The sequence below is a fragment of the Thalassophryne amazonica genome, chromosome 5 (genome assembly GCF_902500255.1).
Source record: "Thalassophryne amazonica chromosome 5, fThaAma1.1, whole genome shotgun sequence".
Taxonomy (NCBI): domain Eukaryota; kingdom Metazoa; phylum Chordata; class Actinopteri; order Batrachoidiformes; family Batrachoididae; genus Thalassophryne; species Thalassophryne amazonica.
In genome coordinates, this window is record NC_047107.1 from 3,242,653 (window position 1) to 3,254,311 (window position 11,659).

The following is an 11,659-nucleotide window of genomic DNA, read 5'->3' on the forward strand; positions in this document are numbered from 1 at the left end:
GTTTTTGAAAAAAATAAAAAGGCCCAATACTTTTCTAACAGACCTCGTATGTATGTATGTGTGTATGTATGTATGTATGTATGTATATATATATATGTATATGTATATGAATTTTGGCTCTCTGTTGGGACTGTTTACACAGAGACTGCTACCTGCTGCTTTGGACTTGAACTAACAGTCTTTTTCAAGACTTTTTTACTTTTTTACCTTTTTACTTTTTTTTTTAACTTTTTTACTGTGCTCCAACGCCTAAGGAAGACCTCTAACGGTCGAAACATCGCGACGGAGCACTTTCATCAGCTAACTTTCATCAGCGTTGGCAAGCTAACTAGCTTGCTAACGCTTTCGTTTTTATTTTTTATTTTTTATTTTTTTTAGCACTGTTGTCGTGCGTTATCTGTGCTGCTCCACAGCGTGTTTAGTCGATTTTTATTTTATTTTAGCACCGTTGTCGTGCGTTCACTGTTGTCGTGCGTTGCCTGTGCTGCTTCATGGCCTGTTTGGTGCCTTGATTGGGGCACTCCTTCTGCTGAATCACCTCTAAATTATTTACACATTATTCACTTTGTGTGTTTTTAGGAATCCGCTAGGTTGCGTAGCTACTAGCTCTTAGCCGATTTAGCATGGCGGCTTCTCCTGTCTCTCCCGTACTTTTCTGCTCTGGGTGTGAAATGTTTAGTTATTCCTCGGCCTCCTTTAGCAGTAACGGTACTTGTAATAAGTGCAGCTTATTCGTAGCTTTGGAGGCCAGGCTGGGCGAATTGGAGACTCGGCTCCGCACCGTGGAAAATTCTACAGCTAGCCAGGCCCCTGTAGTCGGTGCGGACCAAGGTAGCTTAGCCGCAGTTAGTTACCCCCTGGCAGATCCCGGGCAGTCGGGAAAGCAGGCTGACTGGGTGACTGTGAGGAGGAAGCGTAGCCCTAAACAGAAGCCCCGTGTACACCGTCAACCCGTTCACATTTCTAACCGTTTTTCCCCACTCGACGATACACTCGCCGAGGATCAAACTCTGGTTATTGGCGACTCTGTTTTGAGAAATGTGAAGTTAGCGACACCAGCAACCATTGTCAATTGTCTTCCGGGGGCCAGAGCAGGCGACATCGAAGGACATTTGAAATTGCTGGCTAAGGCTAAGCGTAAATTTGGTAAGATTGTAATTCACGTCGGCAGTAATGACACTCGGTTACGCCAATCGGAGGTCACTAAAATTAACATTAAATCGGTGTGTAACTTTGCAAAAACAATGTCGGACTCTGTTGTTTTCTCTGGGCCCCTCCCCAATCAGACCGGGAGTGACATGTTTAGCCGCATGTTCTCCTTGAATTGCTGGCTGTCTGAGTGGTGTCCAAAAAATGAGGTGGGCTTCATTGATAATTGGCAAAGCTTCTGGGGAAAACCTGGTCTTGTTAGGAGAGACGGCATCCATCCCACTTTAGATGGAGCAGCTCTCATTTCTAAAAATCTGGCCAATTTTCTTGGATCCTCCAAACTGTGACTGTCCAGCGTTGGGACCAGGAGGCAGAGCTGTGGTCTTATACACCTCTCTGCAGCTTCTCTCCCCCTGCCATCCCCTCATTACCCCATCCCCGTAGAGACGGTGCCTGCTCCCAGACCACCAATAACCAGCAAAAATCTATTTAAGCATAAAAATTCAAAAAGAAAAAATAATATAGCACCTTCAATTGCACCACAGACTAAAACAGTTAAATGTGGTCTATTAAACATTAGGTCTCTCTCTTCTAAGTCCCTGTTGGTAAATGATATAATAATTGATCAACGTATTGATTTATTCTGCCTAACAGAAACCTGGTTACAGCAGGATGAATATGTTAGTTTAAATGAGTCAACACCCCCGAGTCACACTAACTGTCAGAATGCTCGTAGCACGGGCCGGGGCGGAGGATTAGCAGCAATCTTCCATTCCAGCTTATTAATTAATCAAAAACCTAGACAGAGCTTTAATTCATTTGAAAGCTTGTCTCTTAGTCTTGTCCATCCAAATTGGAAGTCCCAAAAACCAGTTTTATTTGTTATTATCTATCGTCCACCTGGTCGTTACTGTGAGTTTCTCTGTGAATTTTCAGACCTTTTGTCTGACTTAGTGCTTAGCTCAGATAAGATAATTATAGTGGGCGATTTTAACATCCACACAGATGCTGAGAATGACAGCCTCAACACTGCATTTAATCTATTATTAGACTCTATCGGCTTTGCTCAAAAAGTAAATGAGTCCACCCACCACTTTAATCATATCTTAGATCTTGTTCTGACTTATGGTATGGAAATAGAAGACTTAACAGTATTCCCTGAAAACTCCCTTCTGTCTGATCATTTTTTAATAACATTTACATTTACCCTGATGGACTACCCTGCAGTGGGGAATAAGTTTCATTACACTAGAAGTCTTTCAGAAAGCGCTGTAACTAGGTTTAAGGATATGATTCCTTCTTTATGTTCTCTAATGTCATATACCAACACAGTGCAGAGTAGCTACCTAAACTCTGTAAGTGAGATAGAGTATCTCGTCAATAGTTTTACGTCCTCTTTGAAGACAACTTTGGATGCTGTAGCTCCTCTGAAAAAGAGAGCTTTAAATCAGAAGTGTCTGACTCCGTGGTATAACTCACAAACTCGTAGCTTAAAGCAGATAACCCGTAAGTTGGAGAGGAAATGGCGTCTCACTAATTTAGAAGATCTTCACTTAGCCTGGAAAAAGAGTTTGTTTCTCTATAAAAAAGCCCTCCGTAAAGCTAGGACATCTTTCTACTTCTTACTTCATCCAAACCATCAACATGTTTATTAGACCCCATTCCTGCCAGGCTGCTCAAGGAAGTCCTACCATTATTTAATGCTTCAATCTTAAATATGATCAATCTATCTTTGTTAGTTGGTTATGTACCACAGGCCTTTAAGGTGGCAGTAATTAAACCATTACTTAAAAAGCCATCACTTGACCCAGCTATCTTAGCTAATTATAGGCCAATCTCCAACCTTCCTTTTCTCTCAAAGATTCTTGAGAGGGTAGTTGTAAAACAGCTAACTGATCACCTGCAGAGGAATGGTCTATTTGAAGAGTTTCAGTCAGGTTTTAGAATTCATCATAGTACAGAAACAGCATTAGTGAAGGTTACAAATGATCTTCTTATGGCCTCAGACAGTGGACTCATCTCTGTGCTTGTTCTGTTGGACCTCAGTGCTGCTTTTGATACTGTTGACCATAAAATTTTATTACAGAGATTAGAGCATGTCATAGGTATTAAAGGCACTGCGCTGCGGTGGTTTGAATCATATTTGTCTAATAGATTACAGTTTGTTCATGTAAATGGGGAATCTTCTTCACAGACTAAAGTTAATTATGGAGTTCCACAAGGTTCTGTGCTAGGACCAATTTTATTCACTTTATACATGCTTCCCTTAGGCAGTATTATTAGACGGTATTGCTTAAATTTTCATTGTTACGCAGATGATACCCAGCTTTATCTATCCATGAAGCCAGAGGATACACACCAATTAGCTAAACTGCAGGATTGTCTTACAGACATAAAGACATGGGTGACCTCTAATTTCCTGCTTTTAAACTCAGATAAAACTGAAGTTATTGTACTTGGCCCCACAAATCTTAGAAGCATGGTGTCTAACCAGATCGTTACTCTGGATGGCATTACCCTGACCTCTAGTAATACTGTGAGAAATCTTGGAGTCATTTTTGATCAGGATATGTCATTCAAAGCGCATATTAAACAAATATGTAGGACTGCCTTTTTGCATTTACGCAATATCTCTAAAATCAGAAAGGTCTTGTCTCAGAGTGATGCTGAAAAACTAATTCATGCATTTATTTCCTCTAGGCTGGACTATTGTAATTCATTATTATCAGGTTGTCCTAAAAGTTCCCTAAAAAGCCTTCAGTTGGTTCAGAATGCTGCAGCTAGAGTACTGGCGGGGACTAGCAGGAGAGAGCATATCTCACCCGTGTTGGCCTCTCTTCATTGGCTTCCTGTTAATTCTAGAATAGAATTTAAAATTCTTCTTCTTACTTATAAGGTTTTGAATAATCAGGTCCCATCTTATCTTAGGGACCTCGTAGTACCATATTACCCCATTAGAGCGCTTCGCTCTCAGACTGCGGGCTTACTTGTAGTTCCTAGGGTTTGTAAGAGTAGAATGGGAGGCAGAGCCTTCAGCTTTCAGGCTCCTCTCCTGTGGAACCAGCTCCCAATTCAGATCAGGGAGACAGATACCCTCTCTACTTTTAAGATTAGGCTTAAAACTTTCCTTTTCGCTAAGGCTTATAGTTAGGGCTGGATCGGGTGACCCTGGACCATCCCTTGGTTATGCTGCTTTAGACGTAGATTGTGGGGGGGTTCCCATGATGCACTGTTTCTTTCTCTTTTTGCTCCGTATGCATCACTCTGCATTTAATCATTAGTGATCGATCTCTGCCCCCTTCACGGCATGTCTTTTTCCTGGTTTTTTCCCTCAGCCCCAACCAGTCTCAGCAGAAGACTGCCCCTCCCTGAGCCTGGTTCTGCTGGAGGTTTCTTCCTGTTAAAAGGGAGTTTTTCCTTCCCACTGTGGCCAAGTGCTTGCTCATAGGGGGTTGTTTTGACCGTTGGGGTTTTTCATAATTATTGTATGGCCTTGCCTTACAATATGGAGCGCCTTGGGGCAACTGTTTGTTGTGATTTGGCGCTATATAAGAAAAAAAAGTTGATTGAAGTTGATTATATATATGTATATATATATATATATATATATATATATACTATTTCTACCTCATTTTCTTATTTTATTGTACTGTTACAAATATTATTATTATTATTGCTTATCCTTGCACACGCTGTTTGATGCATATTGTTCTCTCCTCGCACTCATCTTGTGTGTTTTTTAAGAGCTGACATAACGTGAATTTCACCAGTCTAAATCTGTGATAGTGAGCACTTCTCCTTTGCTGAGATAATCCATCCCACCTCACAGGTGTGCCATATCAAGATGCTGATTAGACACCATGATTAGTGCACAGGTGTGCCTTAGACTGCCCACAATAAAAGGCCACTCTGAAAGGTGCAGTTTTATCACACAGCACAATGCCACAGATGTCGCAAGATTTGAGGGAGCGTGCAGCTGGCATGCTGACAGCAGGAATGTCAGCCAGAGCTGTTGCTTGTGTATTGAATGTTCATTTCTCTACCATAAGCCGTCTCCAAAGGCGTTTCAGAGAATTTGGCAGTACATCCAACCAGCCTCACAACCGCAGACCACGTGTAACCACACCAGCCCAGGACCGCCACATCCAGCATGTTCACCTCCAAGATCATCTGAGACCAGCCACTCGGACAGCTGCTGAAACAATCGGTTTGCATAACCAAAGAATTTCTGCACAAACTGTCAGAAACCATCTCAGTGAAGCTGGCGTTTGGCACGTTGGAGAGGTGTTCTCTTCACGGATGAATCCTGGTTCACTCTGTTCAGGGCAGATGGCAGACAGCGTCTGTGGCGTCATGTGGGTGAGTGGTTTTCTGATGTCAGTGTTGTGGATCGAGTGGCCCATGGTGGCGGTGGGGTTATGGTATGGGCAGGCGTCTGTTATGGACGAAGAACACAGGTGCATTTTGATGGCATTTTGAATGCACAGAGATACCGTGACGAGATCCTGAGGCCCATTGTTGTGCCATACATCCAACAACATCACCTCATGTTGCAGCAGGATAATGCATGGCCCCGTGTTGCAAGGATCTGTACACAATTCTTGGAAGCTGAAAATGTCCCAGTTCTTGCATGGCCGGCATACTCACCGGACATGTCACCCATTGAGCATGTTTGGGATGCTCTGGACCGGTGTATACGACAACGTGTACCAGTTCCTGCCAATATCCAGCAACTTCGCACAGCCATTGAAGAGGAGTGGACCAACATTCCACAGGCCACAATTGACAACCTGATCAACTCTATGCGAAGGAGATGTGTTGCACTGCATGAGGCAAATGGTGGTCACACCAGATACTGACTGGTATCCCCCCCAATAAAACAAAACTGCACCTTTCAGAGTGGCCTTTTATTGTGGGCAGTCTAAGGCACACCTGTGCACTAATCATGGTGTCTAATCAGCATCTTGATATGGCACACCTGTGAGGTGGGATGGATTATCTCAGCAAAGGAGAAGTGCTCACTATCACAGATTTAGACTGGTTTGTGAACAGTATTTGAGGGAAATGGTGATATTGTGTATGTGGAAAAAGTTTTAGATCTTTGAGTTCATCTCATACAAAATGGGAGCAAAACCAAAAGTGTTGCATTTATATTTTTGAGTGTAGATTAGATGTGATACAATTTATGATTACAGATGTTCTGTATGTGTATTTTAGACAAGAAAGTCTCCATTTAGCATAAACATTTTTCTACAATATTATGCCTGACAAAATTTGACAACAGATATAGAAGTAAACTTTTCTTTTATTTAGAAATCTTTTTCCCCCATCCCATTTGGGTCTACAGCTTTTCAGATAAAGATTTGCAATCATTTGCTTTGAATAAAAAGTAAAGAATTAGCAATCACAAGAAACTGACTTATAAATGATTAAATATATACAGAATGTACAGAAACTTTATTTTCAGTGATTTTAGAACAAACTCCTGAATTTAAGCACGCTGTGCTGCTGAAATAATTTTTTCATACACAAACACGCCGTGCCAGAAATAAATGATCATTTATACGAAAAGGTGGTGAGTGAACAAACCATTCTGTGTCGTCCTCCATAGTGCTGCTGCTGTCAGCTGACAGCTGCAGCTTCATCCTCTTTCTGTCGCGTTCGACTGGAACATACACGGTTTGGAGCCATCATTATTTACACCATTAATATCTTCATCAAAAACTTCCTCATCTTCTTCAAAAACAATTGATATGTCACTTAAATCTTCGCTATAATCGCTCACTATGCCTTCACTGTCTGTGTATGCCTTATTGGTAAACAGAGCGGCGCTGCGACACATCTACTCAAATGACGTCACATCCGTCGCAGCGAAAAAGTAGTTCAACTCGGAGGCGGTAAATTCAAATTCTCAGATTGGTAACAAAACATCTAAATCCATGTTCAGTGTAATTTTATGGTAAAAAACCAAAGACAACATGTAGAAAAAGCTTTTTTATTCTTCAAGAATATGTAAAAACGTCATGGCATGGCAGGGACACTTTAATACGATAGTGTTCACACACTAGAATTATCCCACTAAGATCAACAAAGAAAGAAGAAAACAATTAAAACCACGCACAAACACAGGGGCAGTCAAAGCAGGCGCGCACGTTGCCAGCAGAGCAGCGCCGCTGGCTTTTCTGTGTGTAGTCTGTGTGTCTGCGCCATCTACAGACCATGAGCGCTCAGTGTGTGTGTGTGTGTATCCTCAAACACACACTGTCCAGACCTGCTCTTTCTTTTCCTGTGGACATAAGACACCATTTTCCTTTGACACTTTGTCTGCACACTACAGCTTTGTGACATCATAAAGTCAGAAAAACCAGGCAGCATTGCAGCAGCTGTTCCAGGCTGGATTTAATATTTATTTGGTTTGTTTTTTGAGGTCAGGTTGGAGAGTTGACCTCAGCACTACAGACCTCACAGCAGGAAGTGACGAGGATCACTGACCAGCTAACTCGGAGAGACGAGGACCTCAAAACACTCCATCAAGGTACACGCGCACACACACACAGACATACACACACACCCGGCCGGCCTGCTCCAAGTCTTCTGGTGCTGTTCACTGGAAAAACAGCTACTTCAAAAATGTAAAAGAAAAAAAAAATTCATACAAGATATATTTTGCCTGTAAGAAGCAAAATATATCTGTGAATGGCACAAGTGAAAATTAGCTTGATAAGATTTCCTGAAATAAGACATTTTATTTAAGCTTTACAACATAACAGAGGTCTTGAAATTAGCTGGGAAAGCTCAATCTTAGCTATATTTTACAAGTATTGTGACGTTTTGTGCCTCATAATAAGCTTGTGATGCTCCAAACGGCCTCTGGTGGTCTGAAGAGGTCTCTTGGTCCAGTACTAACCAGGTCTGCATTGTTTAGCTTCTGAGATGTGACGGGCTCAGACTCGTACAGAGCAGACCGGCTGATGATCAACAAACAGCACGAAGGTCAAAGTGCAGTGAGAGTACTGATGGAACACTGTGAGTGATGACAGTGTTTATTTGTACGTGTGTATGGTGCAGTGGGTCAGAGGTCAGCGGGACAGAGAAACGTCCAGCTTTAGCCTCTGTGTCTGTTTTACATGTCTCATGGTGTGATGTCAGGAAAACAGCCAGACCGGACCATCGGGACATGTTTAAAAATTTTAAAAAAAAAACTGATGTTTAAAATATGACAAAAGGTAAAAATAGACAAATAGAAAGTTTTTTCAAACACATTTTAAAATGTTTACAAAGGCTGTAAAATGTGTAAATGCAGAGACAGTTCCTTAAAAACACATATTTTAACACATATTTAAAAATAAATAAATATATTTAAAATGTGTTTAACATGTCTCAAAGAATAAAATGAAACACACCAAGATGTTGAAATTGTGTTTGTGTGCGTCAGTCACACTTTGCAAACCCCTGCTGTAGGAGATTATGTGTGATGTTACGTGTGGTGAGCAGTGGCGGCTGGTCCTAAAACGTTTAAGGGGAGCGCAAAAAAATAAAAAAGCACTTCATACGGGGTGGGGGGGAACGGAAGACCCAATGCAACCTGCTTTATTGCTGCCCAACACCATCTAGAGACACTGCAGTATTTGAACAGAAATGTTGCCCTCCTTTCTTTCTGGACTGTAAATTGACCCTGAAGTCCATCAGCTGCAATTGCTGTTGAGAGCGTCATGTCCAGTGCATCCAGCCTGTCCTGGTTCATGGTGTTTCTACGAAATGTTTTAATTCTTTTCAAGGTGGAGAAGCACCTCTCAGCTTCTGCAGTGGTCATGGGTGTGGTGATGAGGATCTTTAGGAGAGTAACCATCTCTGAAAAGACCTCTCCAAGATTACTGTCCATGAAGAGCTGGAAAAGGTCCACAGCCCCACAGTGGGCCTTCAACTCCTTCTCACTGTAGATCAGACTGAGCTCTGTCTTCAGTTTGCTTCTGTTGAGCATCAGGTCAGATTTACAGTAAAAAAAAAACAAAAAAAAAAACAATTTACAGCATGCACCACCAGGGGGCAGACGGCTCACACCAGCCGACCTGTTCTCACAGCAAAAACGGAGGTTGTCAGCCTGAGAACACCAATTTCTTTCTCACCTCTTCTGCGATCCTCTGATGGCTCTCTGGACTCGGGACGTCTCTCTGCTGGATGGGAGCTGCTGCTGTCCAAACTGCGAGAATGGAGAGAATTTCTGCAGAAGACAAAATATTTACAAATATAAAAGAAAATAGAGGATTAATAATAAAGGCAGAACATGAATAAGAATAATAATAAGAAAATTAGTCACAGTAACCTGATCAGTTGGATGTCCTGTTTGAACTGCTGGTTACGGCCATCGACATGGACTGAATCAATGGTTTTCTTTTGTGGTTTGGCATAGAGGAGGTCCACATGTAGTATATGATACGATGGAGAAGTTGCAGGAAGAAATTGAAGTCCAGATGCTCCAGTAGTGTGGCAAAGACTCCCGCATCTCTGACAGCACTGGGCTCAAAGTCACCAGAGTCTCGTATGGTTTCCAAACAGCGAATGAGGTCCTCCCTGTGCTTAAACATGGTGGTGGCACAGCTGTGAACGTTCAACCTGACAGTGCTGGATGTTGGCAGCCTTTGGGCCACAATTTTATCGAGCACACACGGTTGCTTGGTGGATCTTGGAAAAAAAAACTGGTGAAGCCAGAAAGGTCAGAAAAAAAGATCCTTACTTTGGATGTGTGAGAGGTGGCATGATCAGGTTGAGCTGACGTGTGTAACAGTGAGTGTAGGGGGCGTGGCCTGTGTCATGATCAGGTTGAGCTGACGTGTGTAACAGTGAGTGTAGGGGGCGTGGCCTGTGGCATGATCAGGTTGAGCTGACGTGCGTAGCAGTGGGTGTAGGGGGCGTTGGGGTCCAGGTCTTGTATCTTCCGCTGAACGCCTGCAGTGGCTCCTCTCATCACGCCGACTCCATCATACGCGTGACAAATGAGCTGACTTTTCTGATCCTCAGGAAGAATAGCAGCATGACGCTCTTTCATTGGCATCGAGACGGACTCTGCTGTAGCTGACTGCATGGAGATGAACTCAAAAAATTTTTTTAAAAATTAAACAACAAAAAGCCACAACAAAAAGTGTACGAACTTCACTGATGAAAAGTGAATAATTAAACAAAAACCAAACAAGCAAAAAAAAAAAACACAACAAAAACTGTCTGAGCTTCACTGATGAAAAGTGGAAAATTAAACAAAAACACAAACAAAAAACCCACAAGACAAAGTGTCCGAGCTTCACTGATTAAAAGTGGATAATTAAACAAAAACACAAACAAGCAAAAAACCCACAACAAAAGGTGTCTGAGCTTCACTGATGAAAAGTGGAAAATTAAACAAAAACACAAACAAAAACCCACAAGAAAAAGTGTCCAAGCTTCACTGATTAAAAGTGGATAATTAAACAAAAACACAAACAAAACCCACAAGAAAAAGTGTCCAAGCTTCACTGATTAAAAGTGGATAATTAAACAAAAACACAAACAAAACCCACAAGAAAAAGTGTCCAAGCTTCACTGATTAAAAGTGGATAATTAAACAAAAACACAAACCCACAAGAAAAAGTGTCCAAGCTTCACTGATTAAAAGTGGATAATTAAACACAAACAAAAACCCACAAGAAAAAGTGTCCAAGCTTCACTGATTAAAAGTGGATAATTAAACAAAAACACAAACCCACAAGAAAAAGTGTCCAAGCTTCACTGATTAAAAGTGGATAATTAAACACAAACAAAAACCCACAAGAAAAAGTGTCCAAGCTTCACTGATTAAAAGTGGATAATTAAACACAAACAAAAACCCACAAGAAAAAGTGTCCAAGCTTCACTGATTAAAAGTGGATAATTAAACAAAAACACAAAAACCCACAAGAAAAAGTGTCCAAGCTTCACTGATTAAAAGTGGATAATTAAACAAAAACACAAAAACCCATAAGAAAAAGTGTCCAAGCTTCACTGATTAAAAGTGGATAATTAAACAAAAACACAAAAACCCACAAGAAAAAGTGTCCAAGCTTCACTGATTAAAAGTGGATAATTAAACAAAAACACAAAAACCCACAAGAAAAAGTGTCCAAGCTTCACTGATTAAAAGTGGATAATTAAACAAAAACACAAAAACCCACAAGAAAAAGTGTCCAAGCTTCACTGATTAAAAGTGGATAATTAAACAAAAACACAAAAACCCACAAGAAAAAGTGTCCAAGCTTCACTGATTAAAAGTGGATAATTAAACAGAAAACCCACAACAAAAAGTGTCTGAGCTTCACAGATGAAAAGTGGAAAATTAAACAAAAACACAAACAAAAATCCACAACAAAAAGTGATTGAGCTTCACTGATGAAATTCTAAAATTAAGCAAGCAACACCCCCCCCCCCCCCCCCCCCCCACACACACACACACACACACACACAAAAGTGTCCAAGCAGCACTGAGGAAAACTAAAAAAAAAAA

The 11,659-nt window shown here is 41.3% G+C and overlaps 1 protein-coding gene across 1 annotated transcript in view; it reads left to right on the plus strand.

Annotated features, from left to right (window-relative positions):
* golga1 (golgin A1) overlaps positions 1-11,659 on the plus strand; it is a 298,924-nt gene that overhangs the window by 193,331 nt on the left and 93,934 nt on the right. The window contains exon 18 of the mRNA XM_034169655.1: positions 7,582-7,684. Within this exon, the coding sequence (XP_034025546.1) occupies positions 7,582-7,684 (103 nt within the window). The remainder of the gene's footprint in view (positions 1-7,581; positions 7,685-11,659) is intronic.